This window comes from Festucalex cinctus, chromosome 12 (genome assembly GCF_051991245.1).
Source record: "Festucalex cinctus isolate MCC-2025b chromosome 12, RoL_Fcin_1.0, whole genome shotgun sequence".
Taxonomy (NCBI): Eukaryota; Metazoa; Chordata; class Actinopteri; order Syngnathiformes; family Syngnathidae; genus Festucalex; species Festucalex cinctus.
In genome coordinates, this window is record NC_135422.1 from 3449418 (window position 1) to 3471822 (window position 22405).

General features: G+C 40.0%; 1 protein-coding gene across 4 annotated transcripts; it reads right to left on the bottom strand.

Annotated features, from left to right (window-relative positions):
* Positions 1-4503: 4503 nt before the first annotated feature.
* LOC144031320 (cytospin-A) lies at positions 4504-22243 on the bottom strand. Of its 4 annotated transcripts, XR_013287494.1 has the most exons (15): positions 21945-22243; positions 21143-21316; positions 18194-18802; positions 17990-18042; positions 10189-10658; positions 9580-9676; positions 9433-9499; positions 9283-9343; positions 9084-9180; positions 8875-8991; positions 7218-7277; positions 6979-7069; positions 5962-6003; positions 5482-5670; positions 4504-4570 (listed from the first exon to the last, which is right to left on the bottom strand). XR_013287494.1 is itself a non-coding variant. In XM_077538353.1 (14 exons), exons 2-12 carry the CDS (start codon positions 21180-21182, stop codon positions 6980-6982), a joined length of 1761 nt encoding a protein of 586 aa, XP_077394479.1. In that variant the 5' UTR covers positions 21183-21316; positions 21945-22243; the 3' UTR covers positions 5704-5884; positions 5962-6003; position 6979. The 4 variants fall into 4 exon arrangements, 3 of the variants coding, with proteins under 3 accessions (XP_077394479.1, XP_077394477.1, XP_077394478.1); XM_077538353.1 differs by lacking the exons at positions 4504-4570; positions 5482-5670 and adding an exon at positions 5704-5884; XM_077538351.1 differs by lacking the exons at positions 4504-4570; positions 5482-5670 and having other exon boundaries at positions 5704-6003; positions 21945-22242.
* Between the last annotated feature and the right edge of the window lie 162 nt (positions 22244-22405).

The following is a 22405-nucleotide window of genomic DNA, read 5'->3' on the forward strand; positions in this document are numbered from 1 at the left end:
GCCTCTAAGCAGGACGCACTAAGCCGGGGTCAAATGGGAGTTGTGCAAATACACGTTCACGCTGGGTGGGATGCAAGCTCAAACACATTTTCCAATGACTCGCCCCTAGTGAAACGCCAAAAAGACTTGCATCATCCGCCTCCCCGCGGCCGTTTGGGTCGCGTCGCCAGGGAGATTGAGGTTTTCCCGTTTTGATTCATCTTTGTTGTCGCCGGCATCACCCGCGTTTTCTGTCACGCAATCGGCAGCGTTTGGCTTTCCACGTGAGCCGCTCATTTGTTGTTTGAGATTTTTGCATCCCACTTTGGCGGCAGCTCCTAACCACATTCTCCTGAAATGCCTTGGGTTATACGTTCGCAACATTCAGAATAAATCATTATTTAATCAGAGTACAACACATCGGAGACACAAACTACGTATGTCATCTTTCCCTTTTGGGTCCAGCTATTTATCTCCGTGGTTATGCAATCGATCCCAGAGCGAACGTTCGTCCTGAAAAAACCTGCTGTCTGTCCATTGCTTATGTGAACAAACACTTTATTTTGCAGTCTGTCACAAGGACGCCAATGACAATATTGTCTGCTTATCACATCAGAAGAGGAAACAACGAGGAATGACAAAAATTCCTCTCCCCCAATTGCCATGAGGACAGACTACGTGCCGATCTTACTCCTCTTCAGCCACGCCGATGGGAATGAAATGTTCTCACTGGCCCTGAGATTTGATTTACTGATATGAAACCTACGCGGAATCCAGATGCTGATTTGCCGCGGAAAGATGCTCCATGATCACCTCTCGCCAGAGGTGGGTAATCCAGGTCCAGAAAGTAAACCCTGCCACAGTTTGGCTTTAGTCACAGGAGGTTCTACTTGACCGATTGGTAAGTAACTTGTTTACCTGCTGGTTGATTACCGTATTTTTCGGATTATAAGTCGCAGTTTTTTTCATAGTTTGCGACTTATACTCTGGTGCGACTTATTTGTGAAATTATGAACACATTATTATATCATTTCACATGTTATTTTCACACCAAACCACAAGAGGGCGCTCTAGGCCTGTGTTGATAATTTGAACATTGCCGGTAGAAGAGGAAGCGGCGCATCGTCTACCTCCCGAGTTGGGGGAGTTGTTTAAAAGTGACACCGAGGATGAAGATTTCATTGGATTTAGTGATTTGGAGTGAAACTGATAGCTTGGTAAACTTGTTAGCATGTCCTTTATGCTAGAATTATATGAATAACTTGTAGTGATGGGAACATAATTCACCCACGGAACGTTGGGACGAAGGGAGCGTTCCGGGTGGGAAGGTTTTGTTATGTGGAAAAGGGGAGTTAGCCTGTTAGCTTCTAGCTGAGTGGGGAGTTGCTGTTAAGACCTCAGAAGCTGATGTCAATAAAACGCCAGCCTGACATGACATTCTGATTAATATTACATTTGTGGAATACGAGTTATGAAGCAAAATCCAGCCGTTTTTATCCATCTCAGGGGGCGGCCATGTTGCCACTTGCTGTCGACTGAAGATGACATCACAGTTGCTCAGGACTCAGGCATCGACCAATCACAGCTCACCTGTTTTCTGAAGCTGCGCTGTGATTGGTTGTTACCTGAGACCTGAGCAACTGTGACGTCATCTTCAGTCGACGGCAAGTGGCAAAATGGCCGCCCCCTGAGACGGATAAAACGGCTGGATTGTGCTACTTAACTCATATTCCAGCAACACAATATTTACCAGAATACCATATTTAGACTAGTGGGGCTGCATAGAACATAATATTAATGTCCAAAAAAATTGTGTTGACTTCCTCTTTAAGAAAAAATGGTGAAGATTGAGAGTATATCCAATAATCCAGGGATCCCTACACCACCGAGTACAAACACAGGATAATACAAAATGCTGTGTCAGTCATTTCTAAATTCCTTAATTAAATACAATGTTAAAAGCAATGCCGCTACATGTCTTTTCTAAGTGTATTTATATAGCCGATGGAGGGTGCATGAAAAGAATTTAAAAAAATCTCGCTTAGGGCGCCACATTGGGTAGGGCCGACTTTGCCTGTGACATATAGTAAACACATGACATCATGCCTGTCGTGATTGATGAACTGTTATTAGAACGTGACCCACAAACAAGGCTTGTGGAAGGCGACGTTTATTTGACTTGACCCTCAACATGTGTTATCACAAACAATCATATTCACGGGGCAGCATACAGCTATGATTATATATTAACAGCCACAGTATTAGGCACACATGTAATATAGTAAAAGATGTTATACAATAATGCAGTGTTGAGGGACTGAGCCCCGCCGCAAATAGCTTAAATCTGTGAGTAACTGACACAAAACTTAAAAGATTTGCTTCTAGATGCCACAAGATGGCTGATGTACGAGTTCAATTTGGTCTGTGAAAATGCTCCAAAACACTCACAACCAGATTTCCCAGTAGAAATGAATGAAAAATGACATTTATGCATTCCAGCCGCTAAAACACAAGACATTTTCTGTATTTTTTTTTTTTATCACACTTCCACCTTCATTGCACAGTAATTGCACATTGCACCGTAGCCACCTGGGGGCAGTATAAGACAGAAACAAGCCGTTCATATAATGGATGGTTGGACGCTGGACAGACGATAAATATTGCATTCCTGTGAGTATTTCCATATGTTTGGTTGGGGCTCAGCGCCTTCAAGAGCACCTCCAGAGTAGTCAGGAATCAGACTAACATCCCACAAACAACAAGTTGTTTTGTTGATGTATTTACTCCACAACGGGTCTCGAAAAAATGACACTCGTGTTTACAAAACACAAGGCCTTACAGATTAGCTACTCCAGCCCAAATTTTTTTTTCTCATTGGGAGTTAAACCCCTGGGTGAAATCCAGGAATCCAGTGCTCAATTTTCATTTGTAAACAATCTTTGTTATTGTAGTTGTGTGCAGTGGTGATATAAAATGATATTTTGATGGGCATATTTTGCCTTTTTTTTTTTGTTTGTTTTTTAAAAAACAAAACTCTCCCTCCAAAACTTGAACAAGGTAATACAAACTAACAGCGCCCAAGAATCGCTATTCGGATGCCAAGGCTGCCATCTAGTGTTTTTCATTGTCAAAGTTTTTGTTGAACCGGGGCTGCAATGCACAGCCTGGAGGGAAAATTGGTAGTTAACCAAACACAAACATCTAAGGGTATATGATACGCTCAAATTATTTTATGCTATTTTTGTGGTGAAACTGATAAACTCATAATTTTACTTCAATCCATGTCAGCTGTAAATAAATAAATAAATAAATAGATAAATAAATATATAAATAAAAAATATTAATTTGCTTTAAATGGAAATATCTTTGTCCAAGAAACCCTTATAAAACATCCAGCCCATCAATCAAATGCGTTTTCAAGTGAACAATCAAAAGATAGTGTACTAACAGGTTTAACATGAATCTGACCAAAAGGTCATTCAATCAGCTATTCGTTCATTTGCAGTTTTCTAGAAAATGTTAGTTTGACTCCAAATTGACTTTTGACACATTTGACTTTGGAAGCGCCATGTAGATGGGAAAAATATGATACTTGTTTTCATGGTTGTGTAAATAAAAGTATTGGTCTGGTCTGGAGGATTATTAGGTGGATGTAATGACGCTGTGATTTGGACTGTGTACTGAAATCATGAATGTAGTATTGTCAGCAAGGAAGATGCTTGATTACTTTTCGGCGATGAGTCACTTACTGTACACCTGCAGCCGATTATTGGCCTTCAAACATAGGCCAAAACAATTGGCCAATTGAGCTAAACGTCAGCGAAGAAAGCCGAAGTTTCCGAAAGTACCCTGAATGCACCATTTTGCTTGCGTAGCATTAGCAACTAGCAAGTGTGTAGCGTATGTTATTCTGCTGTCCCGAAGCATCCTTTAAGCTGTTTAATGACACCGGAGTTGGAGTTAACTGTAAAACTAAATACACAACGTTAAGAATGACATCCACTGTACATTTAAAAACAAAACGCGCTTCTTTTTTAAAACATCGCTAGCCTAGCGCTAACAGGAAGTTAGCAAATGCTAAACGGGAAGTTAGCATCGATTTCAGGAGTGTTTTTCCTTCAAATAACGAATCGAATCGGGCCCTTCTGAATCCAATCGAATCGATTTTGGAAATCTGAATCGATACTTGGCCCTACCCAGAGGTAGATGCGCTGACCACGACAGTTCTGTGCAGTCAAAACAAAAACAAACTAGACTACAATATCTATCAATTTTCTGAAACACATATAATATACAATATACAATAAAGTAAAGTAATTCCAAGTAGTAAGCAACAATTCTACAAGTTGAGTGACGGAGGGACCCATAGTGTCCATGTCGCTGCTATTCTCACTATGAGACCATCTTGAGGACCATGAAACATTTTTTAATGATCTGGTTTGTCATGATAATTGTTGTTTGCTTTTCGTGACAGTCAACTTGAAAAGTAATGTACTCACGAGGCTCATAGTAGTCATAAAGCTGCACCGTGAGTGCATCTTGAACGTGGGCCACTTTAAAAACTTTAAAACCTCTCAAAAAACTTGTTGATCTGCACACACAAAATGGACAGATTGGAAAATGAAAGTTAGAAGCACAGTTAAGTAATGTCATTAACATTTGTTTGATAAAAGCAACACTAAAACTGTCAGTTTATGTTGATTATGTTGGCGCCACATGTACAAAAGCGGTAATGTTTGAATCTGCTTGACTCCCAACTGAAATTGAATATCATCAGTAAGTTCAACTTTCATGAAGCACTTGTGATACATTTGGACTCCTCTAGATGGCACTATTGTTTTGCGCTACCCTTTAGCTTTAAAACGGCACAATTTAAACGAGAAAAACACAAACATAAGTGTTCAAAGCTTCATTTTCTTATCACTATAGAGAAAAAGTGACGAAACTGGTGTCCAGACCGAAACTGTACTCTACTGAACATCAATAGACAATAAACTCATATTTTTTTAGATTAAAAACAAACCCTGGCATTTGTACGGAAGGACAGCTTCACACCCATATTTATTTCAACATTTTTATAAACAGAATTAAACATTTGATTTTGTAGTCTACAAGAGATGTCACAATAATTCCAGCATGAAACACAACGCAAGTTGTTTCAGGTTCAACTTATTGTGCAAGTAATTAGTAAACTGTAAATTTCCTGTTCGTAATAGTAAAGTTATAGCCCGTTTTGGTTGTATTCTAAAATCGTATTGTTTGCGAATAGGCCAGCAACACAAACGAAGCGCGGGGATTGGGGAGTTAGGTGTAATGACATTAATTTACCACAGAGTGGTGGTAGAGATCAAGCAAATTCATCATCATCGTCACATTACTACTACTACTGTATATCCAATAAAACGAAATGTGTTTTTACAATGCTAGTAGTACCTAACGGAAGTTTGTGTATGTGTGTGTCGGATGTCACTGGATTGTGTAAGTCCATCTAGTGTTGAGCACCTTCTTTTCCTTGTCTTCCTCCGCCTTTTTTTCCCACCAAAGTACAAGGTTGGTTGTCCTCATCTTCCTCCATCAGGAACTCCTATTATGAGCATCATCTACCTTCACTTCGAAGTGGAGCAAATCCTGATGTGAATTACTTTCCATCTCTTGGCCATTCTTTGACTGTATTTATTTTCTATGTAAATACTGAAGAAGAAAAAAAAAACAGTCTTGTTTGACTTTTACTTCATATCAACACTTTATTTATTTTTTTGGTATTAACACTAGTTACATATTAACATTTTACAAGGAGGGTTTGACAAATATTTGGCATGTACATATAACCACCAGTACAAAGTCCGCTTTCAACACAGAAAGGCATTTGGTGTGGCAGATGTGCTGCCTTGTATGAGGCCCCCCTCTAAAATGCACATCCCAGAGTATTATTTAACACCGTCAAAGTTTGAATGGAGCCACTTTAACATTGTGATTTATTACCATGCAGGCCTGGAACACTTCAAGCTTCCAAGTTCACGGCTCCTGCAACCAAATAAGTCCATGGATGACCACAGCAGCAGTCAATATTTACAAGAGATTCTCAGATAAACAACGTGCCGGTTTAGGTGCACATTAGGCAATTGCTAACAAGGTATTGGTTAAACTTCATATATAATGTGAAATTATAATCATGCAGGCAGGAAGCAGCATGTCTATGTCTATCTACAGTAATTTGCATGCAGGCTTGGCAACAGTATAACGAAATACAGTACTTGTTATGTAAGTTAAGTACCAGTGTGGAGACAGTTAAAAGGTACAATAACTAACTAATAAGGTGCAATAACTTTCACTTCGAACACAACTTGATGGCACTTCCTGAATAAATTACAGGTAAACTATTCCTTTGTATGAATCAATGTTTTCTGAATCACAATTACAAAACTCATTTATGAAAATTAAAAAAATAATGTTTTCATGAACCAACTCAATCAATCTATTTCTTTGCAGAATTTGATCTCAGGCTGCATTATATGTAGTTAGACAATTAACAAGAGAGATAATTTTCTCCTAGCATAATTGGTGTATTCTTCTAGTATATTATTATTATTATTATTATTATTATTATTATTATTATTATAAATAATTTATTTTTATTTTAAATGAAATATTTAAGATTTTTTCTCCCCATGTTACAACTTAGATTAAAAATAACATTCAGTATACACTATATGTATATGTATAGTTAATAATAATAATAATAATGATAATAATAATAATAATATTATTATTATTATTCTGCCTATATACACCAGACGTAATGCTTTTCATATGACCTAGTCTCTCCAAAGTCACACTTCTTCTTCACATAAGATCATCTTTTGCTTCACTTTAGGTTTGTAAACGTTTGCAAAATAAACCAAGTACCAAGCAGTCACCAACCAAGCCAGCATCTTCAGCTGTTATGTGTTAGTTTGCCCTTGGATTCCAATTGAAGAGAAAGGACTGACTTTTGAGTACCTCACATCTCAAAGTGGCGATACATGCTCTCCACATAGTTCAGGACCCTTTGCCAGTCAGGACCACCTGCGCGCAGCATGTCCTCAACAGTCTGGTAAACAGATTAACAGGTAATTAGTCTTGGAGCAGCTGTGTGCTTGTTATAAACAAGTGGAAATTTGTAACTGACCATATATAGACACAGTCAGGTTAGACTTGGTGGTAAACCACACCTACTGTATTCTGGTTGAGTATCTTACCAAAGATTGGACAATCCCAACAGTCTCGCCTGTTTTGAATGCTAGACTGAGATTCTCTCTCTGCAAAGAAATAAAATGAGAAACTGAACCAGTGGGGCATAAAAATAAATTAATTATATCCATTCAACTTCTATGATATGTTTGGGGATTTTGCGTCGATTGACTGATTCATTTAGTTGAACTGATTAAACGGTCTGATACACCAGGAAGGTTTCACTTCCTTCTTGTTTAAATAAATAAATCAATCAATCAATCAAACATGTTGTCGACAATTAGGTAGGCCGACAGTGTACGCCACCTGTTTGTGAGTTACTTGCAAATTTACCAATTACTGGTGTTGTTTATTTATTTTGGAAGTTATCTTGTTATCAAGGTTATTTTAGTTAACCAAAATAACAAAATAACTAAAATTTAAAAAACAAATTCGTTAACAAAATAAAATAAAAACGAAAATGCTTTTTAAAAAACGAAAACTAACTGAAACTATATTTTATGTTTACAAAACTAACTAAAACTAACTAATTATAGGGAAAATGTCCATTTTAGTCTTTGGTAATTAATTAATGCATGAGCCTTTGATGATGATTTTAAATATGGTAGATTTATTTTTATATTAACCGCCAGACGTTTGAAAGTGTGTCACACAGAAGTGACGTCATCTAGCAGAAGCCAATAGAAAAGCACCTTCAGATGATGTCGGTCCCATGGTGTGTGTTTTGTTTTTTGTTTTGTTTTTTAAATATTGCGCACAAGTAATACACATTTTTTAAAACTAAAACTAATACTGAAACTAACTATTTATGAAACTAAGCATTTATTAAATAGCTAAAACTAATTTAAAAAAAAACAACTAACAGAACCACCCTGAAAACTATTTAAAGTACCTGCATTAAAAAAAAAAAAAAAAAAAAACCTAACTAAAATGAAAAATCCAAAATGATAATGACCCTGACTGTTATTCACATAAACTTGCCTAGTCGCCATTTTTGTGCTTTCTGAAACACTCCAAGAGGCCTGTTAAAGTGGGGGGTGGGGTGGGGGTCTACTTTATATTAGGCAGGCATTTGGCGCCATCTTGTGGTAATTTGGAGCAAATTGTGTTGAAGTGACAACAGCTTTATGTGGTGTTCCTAATATTTTGGTTTCACTACAGTATGATGACTGTATCTAACTGTCATCAATAGGGGTGTGAATTGCCTAGTACCTGACGATTCGATTCGTATCACGATTCAAAGGTCACGATTCGATTCGATACCGATTAATCCCGATACGAATTTATAAGTCGATTGTTGCGATTTTTTTTCATTCAAATTTAGAAAATACTAATCAGTAAGCTTGTAGAGTGTAAGATTTATATGAAAATGTATTATTTATTTATCTGAAATTTCAGTCTTATAGAGGTTGTAATTTGTTTCATGTTTGAACAGCATTGAAATAAAATATTAAGGCTTAATGTTCCGTTCATATAACATTCTTCCATGCTTAAGGTGTGAATCCTATAAAAAAAAAAAAAAAAAATAAAAAAAATTCGATTTTGCCGATTATTGAATCGATTCGAGAATCGCGCGATGTAGTATCAGGATATATCGCCGAATCGATTTTTTAAACACCCCTAGTCATCAACAACATTGACAACATCCAAAAGAACCAATGTTACCTTGTTGTCTGGACTGAGGCTGCCATACGGAATATGTGAGGGGAGGTAACTGTGGTAAACGGCACAAAATGCGAGGCCATCCACCCAGCTGCTGCTAAAATTGGTAATGTCGATATTCTACAGAAAAAGAAAGCAAAAATACCTGTCATATGGTACAAACGACTCGAATATTTGACTCGATGTAAAGGCTAGCAAGAATCAAGGTTTACTTTGTAGCCTTGTGTTTGGCTCTGACACCAACGTAACAGTGAATTCCTCTTTGAGCCTCCATGGCGACGCAGAAGCAGGTTGAAACCATCCTGGGATCTGAACAAGACAACAGTTTTTAGACCTTCTCGTTACATCGCTTACTGGTTGGTTTGGCTTGAATAGTGACCAAGATGAGTGTTTGCTGTGTATTCCATTCACCTGGTTGGTGGCAGATCAGAGAGAGTCGAGTTGTACTTGTTGAGAGTTTCTTCGTGTTTCCCTGCAATGAAAAAGTAATTATATCACGTGACAAGCACACTGCTACAAAAACGGTGAAAACAAAATTGTTAAAAAGAAAAGTCAACACACCTATATCAGTGTTTGACCTGCTTTCTTGTTGGTCCAAACTTCTTCGTCCTCTAAGTTGAACCAAATTCTTAAAAATAAAAAAAAAATATGGAAATTATTTTAAGCATATTTCTGATTTTAGAACTCTGTGAAAACAAGCTTTCTGACTTTGTTTGTCGATTCAGGTGTTGTGGAAGTAGCCGACTGGGAAATTCCATTCTGCAATGTGACTGAGTCAGAGTACGCTGGTAATCTGGACAGGCTTCTGTGGTATTATGACATATTAAAAGAAATGTTTAATCAGATGTTTAAAGAGATTTACAGCTGTGAATTGCATAATGCCAAGTTGCAGCAACACACGCCTCTGCTTTTTGGGACACTGTAATACTGCTAACTCTAACCACAAAAAAACAAACAGATACTAATTGTAGTAAGAAAGAAATTAACTGAGGACGAAAACATACAGTATCATATTCACAGACAACTGCATATGAATAATGAGTACCGTAATCGCCAGACTATAAGCCACGACTTTTTTTTCCCCCCACACGCTTTCAACCCTGCGGCAATGCGGCTAATATATGTATTTTTTTTCTAACGGCCACCAGGGGCGCTCGAGCAGAAAAGGTAAGAGTGAGACAGGTGGAATATATGTTTCGAGGAAGACGCAAGTTTAAATGTAGTATTATAAATTACAGCAATACGTTCATCATTACTTCTGATTGTTGAGGGAAATACTGAAAGTGCTTACGTGACTTTTTACAGTGTTTAGCTCACCTTGACCTCTCAGCGGTTGCTGTTCTTCGCATCTCCTCCCTCCTCCTTTCCTCGTTGGTTACATTTCTCAGGTATCGTTTCGTGACGGCTACGCAGTCCTCTCTGACGACACTTTTCAAAGTGTCGTCCGGACTCCCCGCCGGCCGCTTCACCCCCCTCTCCTTCTCCTCGCCGCTGTCAGAGTTCTTCGGCGGTTCGCTCCTCTCCTCTTCTCGGGCATTCGTTTTGTCCGGGCTCTGCCTCAGAGTAGCCAGCCTGTGCCTGCTCTCCTCCAGCTCCCCTCGCAAAGTGACAAGCTGCATGTCAGCCTCCTTCTGTCTGCGCAGGGCAACAGCCAGCTCCCTCTGCGCATCTTTGTGAGCCGACCGGAGCGCAGTCAGCTCCTCTTCGCCCTCGGCTCTTAGACGGTCAGCCACTGACACCGCCACCTGAAGGTCAGCCTGGAATTGCAGCCACTCTGTTCGCTCACTCTGAAAGGACAAACATGCTTTTAGACAAACTGGTCTGAATAATTTTAATCCTTGCTTGATTGTTAGCAACAAAACTGTGAAGGGCTACTAGTTTGATACAACACGTCTGAAAAAACATTTGCTGAACGTACTTGGGGTAAATCATCTTCTTATGCTATGTTGTGTCTGCTAGCTTGTCTCCATGAATGCTATGGTTTAGCCATGCGCTAAACACGACAGCCCCCAGGCCGCGGCAGCACCAGCCGGAGAGCCAACCCAGAACCCTAACTTCAAAACGACCTATTTGGTAGTATTAATTGGAGGACTGTCTCAAAAGTCATGTCTTCAAGAGAGAAAGACGATGAATGGATGGTAGATGGAGCTCTGTGTATTTTTGTGGTTGTGTGTTGCTGATTTTGTTTGCTACAAACGTAATTGGAAAATATCTTGGACATATTTTGAAATAGTGGTGTGAATTGCCTAGTACCTTGCGATTCGATCCATATGTCACAATTCGATTCGATTCAGATTAATCATGATAGTAATTTTTAAGTCTTTTTTTTTTTTTTTTTTTTTTTTTTACTCAAATTTAGAAACTACTAATCAGTCAACTTAAACATGTACACTGTAAGATTTGCATGAAAATGTATCCGAAACTTCCAGCTTATAACTGTGAGCGATTGTATTTAACAAACGGGTTGCAATCTGTTTCATGTTTGAACAGCATTGAAATAAAAATATTAAGACTTAATGTCCATTAATATAACATTCTTCCATGCCTAAGGTGTGAACCCTAACCCTAAATAAGACATTTTGTTCAATATTTTCATTTAAAAAATAAATAAATAAACATCGATTCAGCCCATATTGAATCGATAACTGCACTGCAATATCGCGATATATTGCCAAATCGTTTTTGTTTTTTGTTTTTTTACACCCCTATTTTGAAAAGCTGTTTGTTTTTTTCTTCACAAACCAGTACTACATTACCCAACTACACAAAGAAGGCGTAATCAACCACTAACTGCCATTATTGTTTTGCCTAATATTTGGATGTGATCAGTGGAAATCAATGTGAGTTCAGTGATATATTGTGGCAAGCCCTGACAAGCAAAACTGACAGATGAAACCAACTATGCAAAATAAATAAATAAATAAATAAATAAATAAATTAACTCACGATTATGAGGAAAGCAAAAATGATAACCGGACATGTGTCATTAATACTTGCCGTCTACGTCATCTAAACAGGGGTTTTCCTCCCTTTGAGGTGTTACCCATCGATAACAATCATGCCCAAATAGTTTCCGTCTTATGATTTGTGTGATAAAACGTTGAGAGCTATCCCTCAGGAGCTCACACACAAACACAAAAGCCCCGCTTTGATATCATGGCCTCACCGGGCAGGGGGGGAAAAAAAAAAAAAAAAAAGGAGCAGCCACCAGGACAAAAGCAGAGCTGAAATGGCAAATAAAGGAAGATGGGTACATATTTAATGGCGGCGGCAGACGAACTGGGAAGCAATATCAGCCAGATGTGTCCGAAGTTCGGTGGAGGTTGGCAAGGTGAGTAATTAGATGAACAACATAGGAGGAAGTCATAACTGAGCCAAGTCGACGCTCCCGAGTCTGACCAGTGACTCAAGACCACAGCTGGACCACATTATACTCTACGCACACATCTCACATTTCTGTCCTCCCCCCCCCACACACACACATTCCTTATTCGTTTGCCTCACCACCAAACTCGCTTATCTGACTTTTCTATTTTGCGCAATTTGGCGCTCTATCCAGGAAAACTTGTCAAACAGCGTGATTAAGACTCATTTATTAAGCATAAACCAAAAAATAAAACATTCGTTTGAAGGATCCCGTCTTCACATAAGTCTTGCTTATCTGAGCATGAGCAAGTCTGTTTAAGGAAACAGGAAGGGGTGCTCCTCGGCTCACCCTGAGATAAGGGTGTGGGTTGTCAGGATGAATACCCGGACGCAAACAGTCCCGGAAGAGCTGACCCGTGGCCCTCAGCAAGAACAGATGTGGTGCACGTTCACGCACACGCACGCACGCAAACCAACACCTACTTTGACATCAGAATTTCTGGTGATTCCCAAGAATGAGTTACTGTTCAATCCATCTGTCTCGAGTTGTCTTCTCCACCCAGTTTCTCTCGTTTGACACATACTTGGAGAAACATCTAAACTCTGAAAGTGCTTCTCTCTCCAAGCGTTCTTAAATTTGTAATACCAAAAATGATCGAATACTCTCTGACCCAGCCAAAGTCCTTGCACCTGAAAAGAACCCAGGAGGTGAAACAAGCATTGAATGCCAAATCAAATCAATGCCATGTATCCCACACTGCATAATTGTATCTTCACCATCACGACCGCCTCCTCAAAGTCTAGACAAACGAAATATTTTCTCTTTCCGAACAAACCTTTTGCAACCTCAACGTAAACTTCAGCTTTAGGGAGCAGAGGACCGAGAGAGAATTCCTGGAAATGTCTCGCAGCGGTCACCTGGAACTGATTCCAAAGTTGTGTTTTGAAAAATATCCAGAAGGGAAACAAATACGATTACACAGGCAGAAATGGAGAATTTTCATTTTTGTCGGTTAGGACAATTGAAGACTGATGGTGCGCATAAAGCACAGACAGATGGTGCATCAGAAGATCTCATTGAAGTCATCACTGAGCTAATGAAAACATTTTCATTTTATCAACATGTATACCATTGTAGCAGAAATACATAAAAGCCAGTTTGTTTATACTTACTAGAAAATGGGAGTCGGGCCCTTTTTTTTTTTGCAAAAAAATCCACTTTCTACAAGACTTTGCAGTCTGGGAACGTTTGTCCAATGCTTCATTAAAAGCAAACGTGGTGTTGCAGAGTCTGGTTTGCAATCTCACATCTCGTTCATCCCAAAAGTGTTTGATGGGGTTCTCCCACACCAAGCTCATCCAACCAAAAACATAGCTTTGTACACAGAAAACAGCCTTTGTCCCCATAAAAAATGTGGTTCAATTGCAAAATCAATGAAATAAACTAGTTTACTGCGTCCATTTTTTTTTAGTGTGTGTCTGACTTCCTCTTCCTAACTGAGAACAATGATGTTGAGCTATGATTGCCATATCTATATTAAGATATTTCATTTTGAATGAATCAGAAATGATTTTTGTTTTCAGGGCAGGCCACAACACTGGAGACAACCTAAACTATATTAAGAATGGGTGATAAGGTCTTAGCATTATGATAATACCCTGTTTTTTTGTTGTTGTTTTTTTGTTTTTTTTTACAAATTTTGCCAAATCTAAAGTGTTGAATAAGGCTCATTGTCAATTATTCAACCATCAACATTGCACTATGTGACGTTTTTGGGGTCACCTGAGAAGCGACTATTTTTGAATTACAAGGATTTGGATTGATTACATTTGGCAGGTAGCAGCATTTCTTTTCCCAAGCACTGACTGTCTTGATTCAAAAATTGTAATAAAAATATTTCTCTCAGCTACAATGACAAACTGACTGTTCCCCCTCCGTCACTGCTTCCTGCAGTGTAGCCTTTTCATGGCAAACCATGTGTAGATACTCAAGGCCTATATTTAATGACAATGTAAATCAAACTACTACCCGTCAGATGAAGGGGAAAAAAATAAAACAAATTTTTTTTTTAAAACTATGTTGATCATTTGCATGTCGTTATATCACTTTCTGTGACAGTACATACATGCCGAGTGTTGAGTGAGCTTTCAACTTAGTGGATGACCTGAATGAAATAACTCCCACGCAAAGCATGGAATGGCCACCGCCGAGAGGTCATGGATGTCAGTTACATAGTGACCAGTATTCGAGCGTGTAAACATTGTTTCATTCATGAACGTCACTCAGTTATATAGTAAACAGGCTTTCACTTGTGTAATGCTTTTCTGTCTTAGGTACTCAAACCACTTTGACAATCTCCTCATTCACTTACTGATGGTGCAGCATCAGGAGAGGGTTCAGTATCTTGCTCAGGGACACTTTGACATGGTTACAAGACATTTGGGTTGGGAGACGGCCCACCGACCACTGAGGCATCCTGTCGCATATCATTCAAATAGTGGAGGCATTTCTCCATCTTTTTTTATTTAGCTATGTTGATGCCATTTAGAGTTTTTTACAATGAGTACACAACCCTTATACTAAAAAGTATGGTTATAGCAATGCAGCAAGACTGGCTGGAAAATAAAGAAATAAAATCAACAAAACTGGCTGACGCCTTTTGTTTCTGTTTCCAAGAGGGTCCCCTACTTACCATGTCCACTGACTGACAAACTGTCATCAGCCTGGGAGCGACATATAAAAAACCTGAGCGCTACAAACATTAATAAATCCATTTTACAGCCCCCCTTTATTTTATTTGTTAAATCCATTCATAGACACTGCAATTGATTAATTGGCTAAGAGGTACAGTATATGACAATACATTTCCAGTCACATCAATTAAAATATGAAAGGAATAGCGATGGAGGCAGTAGAGCAGATATGGATTGGATGGAATGTGGGAAGAGGTGAAGAAAACTGTAGAAAAAAAAAAAAGTCTGCACTTTTTTAAACTTGTGTGCAGGAATAAACGGTTAAATCTGGTGGAGGAATTGTAGAAAATAGAGAGGCACAATAGGGTTAGACGTCAGTTCACAAAGTAGAAATCATCCATACTCTCCACCGGCGCATTTCTCTGTGTGTATTTGTGCCTCTGCTTTGCCTCCCGTGTGCAACAGACATAAAAAACAAATGGCCAGTGTGATCAAGCGCATCAGCCCTCACCCCCTCCTTTTCCTCACTACACTGAACAAAACAAAACAAGTTTTGTCTCCTGAACGGCCCACTGTGAACCCCCACCTCAGCGCTGCTAACCCCCCCCCCCCCCCCCCCCCCCCCTCGAATCCTTTCCACCAGCTCCCAGGAAAGCAGAGCAGACTGAGTGGGTTCATAAAGTCAGGCTTTGCAAGTCCTATTGGCCCAGCAAGAGCCCATGTAAACACAGGGTTGGACTGCCTCAATTTCTAATACACGGCTACCTCTCAATGCTTTTTTTCTCTCTGCGGTCTGTGCTGGCTGGCCCATGCGGGGATTACATTTGCAAGCCTCTTCGGGGGGGTGGGAAAGTGGAAAAGAGAGGACGGAGACATGATGAAACATAAAAGCAGACTTCCAGGAAGACAAATAAGCATGTGTGATGAGATTTGAAACTTAACTGAAGCATATAGGCAGTCTAACCTCTATTCCAAGATGCAGGATGACCTCACACATAGAAGACATTTTTAAAACTAGTGCATTCCATGGGCCAAACAGATGCCATCAAAAAACCTTGATCAAAAATATAGGCAGTTTTTCTTTTAAAATTCTTGACTGTTTCACATGTGTACAAGCTTATTCCAAATTTGAGTAGATTCCTGAACATTTTGCTCAAATTCTGTATAACTTGATATTATGCGTCATACATAGCATAGCAATTGCAGATGAAAAAAACTAATAAGGGAGAGCCATTTTGGGTCATGTTTCATCCGTTGTAACCTGAAGGAAGCTGTGAGCCTCAAGTTGCTATATCCTAAGGGAGGGGTCAGAATTGGAAACAGGAAATCACTGCAGATTACAACGTCTTCAGGAGGAGCGGGAAACATCGAAGAGAACAGAGGAATGTTTGTGGAAATGCCTTCCTAATGTGATGAAATTGCAATAACCATGACAAGCCTTTTCCTTCACTGTAGAATTATGTATTCTGGTCAACGATTACAGTGCATCTGTGTCGACTTAAAAATAAATATATTGGTGGTGAGACACTGAGAAGCTCATCTTTTCCCTTCAGGGTCTTCAACATAGGACTCGAAGACCACCGTTACAAGACTTCCAGCTCCCAAGACAGCCAGCAAGGCCAATTCTACATTTTGTGATAGCACCAAAACACACCCTGTTATGCTATCTCCAGGATGAACAATCACAAACACTGACCACACGCTCACTTGATTGTAGGGGACGTATACATCGGACCATTTGAAAAACAGCTACATCTTTTGTGTCCACTTGTTTTAAATGTAACAACAGCTCATAGTTTTGTTTTTTTGTTTTTTGTTTTAAATACCAGCATAATCTTTCAAGTTGAACCGCTGGAATACATATAAACATAAATTAGCTAGAAAATTGAACAAAAAGAGGAGTTGGTGCAACCATGTGAGTTGCTATATTAGCTAGCATAAGCGCTACTATACACAGCTTCACCTCATTAGTAAATGGGGGTTTAAAAAATAAAAAAAATAAAAAGAGCTGTGCGTGCATAATAATTGAACAGATGTGAACCAACAAGAAGAAAAAGATGTAGGGTTAAAATAAATCTGAAGCTCATCTGTATACAAATGGCATCACTTCCTTCAAATTTGCTGATGAGATCTCTAAGATGAAGCAAGTTGAGTGCAAAAAAAGAATGGGCCCTATGGTTGACCCTTGAGGAACACCAAAGGAAATTGGGAAATATCTATCTATCTATCTATCTATCCATCCAGCTTTTTTTTAAAGTACGGTGACATGGCTTAGTGGCAGAGTGTTTACCTCTCTAGTCTCTAACGTGAAGTTGCGGGTTTCATCCCTGGCCAAACTATGACTGCGCCAAAGTATCCTTGAGTAAGATAGTGAACCACCCAGTTGTTCATGATGTTGCGTCATCATCAGGAGGTGAATGAGTAGTCAAAATGTAAAGCGCTTTGGGAGCACAGTGCGCTATCAGAGCTATTTGAACTTCTAAGACTTCAACAACGGGGATGAAATGCAGACGAATGAACAGGATGCCATATTGCTTGCATTACTATTATATCGCAATATATGTTATATACATACGTCAGCCCATTTCAGCAGCTAACAGTTTTCGATGGCACTCACGCATCATTAAAAAAAACAAAAACAAAAACATTCTATAGCTTGTTATATTTCCTTCTTTTCTAGGTTCACTCCTGCCACTCATGTTCACGTCACACCCATCATAGACCAATTATGCCGGTAAAAACACAGTGCACATCGCCTCCCACACAAGTGTCAGCCAAATTCAAAACATGCTAGCGGTTCAATGAAAAACAATAAAAACCAGACATTTTCATGAAAAGTCCCCCTGGTTGCCCAGACAGGGTGTAAAAAAAGGTAGGCGCAAGTGGATGTTTGGTCACCCAATTTTAAAATGTTCCACCTTACTATATACATATGACGAAGTTCAGCTCTGGCCTGTCAAGTGCTATCGCTGGCTCGAACATTCCATAATCATGTTACGTCAAATAAAGACTCAAAATTGCGTGTCAAAGTGAGCTCACAAGTTTTATACCACCTCACCTGCATCGCGCGCTTCAAATTCTTCACTTCTGCCTGGAGTTGTTGCAGCATTTCTGATGGAGGAGAAATGTCAGATAATGTCACATGAATATGAAACTAACGAAAAAGGTCAAAGAAACTTTTTGCCCTTCTCGTTACAAGTAAATACTGAGTCTGTGATGGAACAAAATGTAATGGCCACACAAAATGCTTGAACGCTCTTACCTATGACATCCGTGGGCCCATCCTGACTATTAGAGGTCCCTAACGTTGTCCGACACTCGTCCAGTAGCCTCTCCAGTTCCTTGGACTGGACATCTCTGGCCTCTGAACCCGGAGTGACAAACAAAGACGGACTCAGACCGCTGTCCCTTTCTCTCCATTTGGGCCCGGAGGAGCTGCACGCAGCCGGTGAGGGGCTACACGTAGCCGAGGGGCTCTTTGCGGGGCTGACAGGCACACGCTTGGCCTGTGCAAGCGCAGTCCGAGGCGCAGAAGTAGAAGGACTCCCATTTCTGCCCGAGGTAATGTGTTCTTTCACTGCTAATGTACTTTCTGGCTTGGTCGACACCGGACTGACTGCTGAGACGGTTGCGGAGCTGTTTGAGTTGTGTCGTGGCGGAGGAGGCCTCCATTCAGGTGGAGGGATGGCAGAACTTGGCTGTGATCGCTTAACGCTGGACGATGCGATCACCGAGACAGGAGGTGACGATGAAAATGCACTGGGAGGTTTTGGCGATGCGGGGGAGGGGATTTGGGGGGCACCGGGTACAAATCCAGGATTGTCACTTTGTGGGGAAGCAGGAGGGGTGTGGAAAGTATCCAAGTGGTTCCCTGGACGAAACAACCACAAATTTAGCGTCACGTCAAAATATTTTTGGCATTAGAACACCTACAGTACAAATATCAGTGGTGCTTGCTAATTTTGAGGAGGAGGCGGGTCTATTTGTTGCTAAAAGTTACTCGATAATTCGATACATGGCGCATATGATTCACGAACAGAACATTTTCAAGTGGAAAGAATTGATTCGATTTGATATTATAGTTTAGCTGTAGCCTTCCCTTCGTCTTTTTTTTTTTTTTTTTTTTTTTTTTTACTTTGTAACAACTCGTACAAGGTTTGGAAGAGAAAATGCAGTTTAGCATTTGAGCAAGTCAAGTGAGTCATTTTTAATGTTTCTGCAAAGGCAAGGGTGGTCTGAAATTCAAAAATTTAGCAATATCAGTGACAATTTGGCATGAGAAACCAGTTAATGCAGGGGTGTCAAACTCCTTTTTGTTTTAGGGGTACATCGTAGGAATGGTTTACCTCTGAGGACTTTTATGAAGCCATATAATCCATCACATGATCACATATACACAACAGAATCCAGTAAAAAAAAAAAAAAATACATAAAAAAAAAAATACATAAAAATTTAACCCCTCCCAAAAAATGATTGCAATATCCCAATGTTATAAAAACTCACGACAATTTGCGAGCAAGTTAGGAAGAAACATGAAGTCGAAAGCCAGTTCCTGGCTATTAACATCAGGTTAGCATTAGCTGACCCCAGGATATACCCGGTAGGGGTCATTAGCTATTACTCGACCCACATGATTTGCCTCCGCGGACCACATGAAATGATGTGGCAGCCCCGATATGGCCCTCGGGCCTTGAGTTTGACACCAGTGAGTTCAGGGAACAAGTTCTGTCAATTAGTTGAATTGTTAGTCCAAAAACAAGCTGCAATGGTATCCAAGGCATTGCTAAAATATCACGTTATAGTCCTCAATCAATGACTTCCTTTTTGGCTTTGTGACCATTGCTAAAGCCACACATAATTTGTATGGAATCGCAATAACTTGAACATTGTCTGTGGCTGAAATGAATACTTGTAAGGAAAAAAATTCGCCAGGGCCTAATTTAAAACTTAAATTCTAGATTGTATGTTGTCTGAATATAAAAAATTAGGCCAAAAATGATAGGGTCATAGTTGTAATTGAAACATTTCCATGTTTTAATCTTTTACATCGCTAAGATATATTTTTATGGACGTATTTAACTATATTCCATTTAACCAATTTAAACTATCTAGATTTTTTATTTTTTTTTTTTATTCCAAGACAGCAGAATGGCAAACTGCAGTTTTGAAACAACAGTAGGCCTATCAAACTTCCAGTTTCCATCTTACAAAGCCAGTGTTCTCAAAAACACATCCAGATTAAACAGAAAGCAATACAGTACTTTTAAACAAGGGAGTGTGAAAACATTTAGCGTGGAATGGAATTTAACACACACACACACACAAAATGGCCAAGTGAGCATCTGCATCATCGGTTAATGATGTCATGGAAGAATGATGGGACAAAAAACACGAACGGTCACTCCTCGGGCATGTTGTCAGTGAAAACACCATTCAATGATCTGCCCGTGCGAAGTGGGAATTCTTTAACAGGGAGATTGCACATCGACAGTGGTGCAGCAACATCAACTAACCACAACATTCTGGGACAGACAGACAGACGACAGAATCATAGCAAAAAAAAACTGTTTGAGATCTGTGGTTTCATTGAATGTTGCTTAGCTCTCTCAACCTGCCACAAATCACGAAGAAATACAGATAAGCACTGAGCACCCAGACCTCCTCGGCCTTCTCTCTTCTCCTTGTTCAGACAAAAGCCTCATGGCTTGAAAAAAAAAAAAAAAAAAAAAAAGAAGGATTTCTTTTTAAATGATGTGAAAGCAGCAACTATGCACCTACTCATTGTGAAAGAATGGGAGGATTGTTTAATAACTTTCTCAAGCCTCCCTTCCCTTTTTATTTCTTCATTCCAGACCTTAATGTGCTCGCCCATCCATGCACATGGGTGGCAGATTGACTCAATGAATGTGTGTGTGTGTGTGTGTGAGCGTGGATGTCTGATAGCATTAAGCCTCTATGATTAATCCGCTGCCCTTGTGCTGAGCCGGGGAATTCTGCCGATTCATCACAGCTGGCCCGAATGGGGACGCGACGAGAATGACCACTCGCCGAGCAGCACGCAGGAGGGCTGCCAAGATTCCTGCCTCCGCATGCACAGCCGTTCCACCCGCTTCCTCTTTTGTAACCTTTCTCTTCCTCAATGGCCCTCGCGTATCCTTCACTCCAACTTTTGCACAAGCTCGAAACGTGGAGCGCGCGTCAGTGACCTACCGGTGAGTCCGTGGCTGTCCTTGCTGGAAAAGCTTCCCATCCTGCAGTCAGTTTGGACACAGAAGGGCCCCGCTGGTGCTTGCTTGCTCTCCTGCCCAAACCCGGATCAAAGTGGCGGTTGGGGTGACCTGCACATCCGGTCCAGATGATGGATGAGGTCCTACCTCTTCGGCACTGCAGGAAAAAAAATGGGGGAAAACAAGCCGGTGACTTCAAGCCTCTTTACAAACTTTCTAAAACCGATTCCCTTCGCACTGAGCGTCAGATGCGACTGGTGCTTCTAATTACAATTTTAAAAGAGGACATCACATCATCAGGGATGAGGTCAGAGCAACTGCTTGTGTTTAAAGCAGGGGTGGCCAAACTTTATACAGAGGGCTACATACAAAAATGTGGAATGGCGGCAAAACAAACAAACAAACAAACAAACAAACAAAAAGTTGTGTAGCATCTAAAATACATACCAAAAAAAAGTGTTACAGCTGGCTAGTTAAAACTTTAAACAAACCATTTGTTACCTTGAAACAAATAACATCATTTTAACCTCCTTTTCATGTGAGTCGTGTTAAATGTCATTATTAGAACATGCGAGAGTCTGTGTAAAAACAACAAAACCGGGTCATAAAAGTACCCCGGTTGAAGAATTTCAATGAGAAAAACAAGAGCGGAGAATTCACATCAGTTAAATCAAACTTCTGTCAGGTGCGTGACGAAAAGTGTTGAAAAGTAACGCTTAACCAGTCTACTTGATGAAAAGTAACAAGCAACTACGAAAACAGATTGATAATAAATGGCCACAAACCCTTGAAAGCAGACAACAACCTAATCGAAAAATCCGTTTAGTTTGGTCAACTCTTTCCCCACTTTGCTTCCTCCTCCAGCGCGTCTCCACCAAGGCGCACTGCCTCGCCGTGTCTTCTTAAAGTTACTACGCCGACTTTAAACACATTTTAATTCACGTTAACAGTTCAGGATAATCCAAACATGAATGTAAAACTTCCCGGACCTAGAGCGAGACAACGAGCTAAAACGACGCAAACCGAAGAGTGTCTGCGAGAACGTCCGCTTTGTGTGTCCACTAGAGGGAGGAGTTGAGCTGCTGCTGCTGCTGTGAAGAAGAAAAAAACAAAAAAAACTTGTTGCATCTTGAGTCATCTTCTAATTTCATTGCTGACGTCCCCGTGGCGCACGAACATGACCACACCACGCTGAAATGAAATCATGTCACATACCTTTTGCATAATCTTGTAAATGCCACATTGT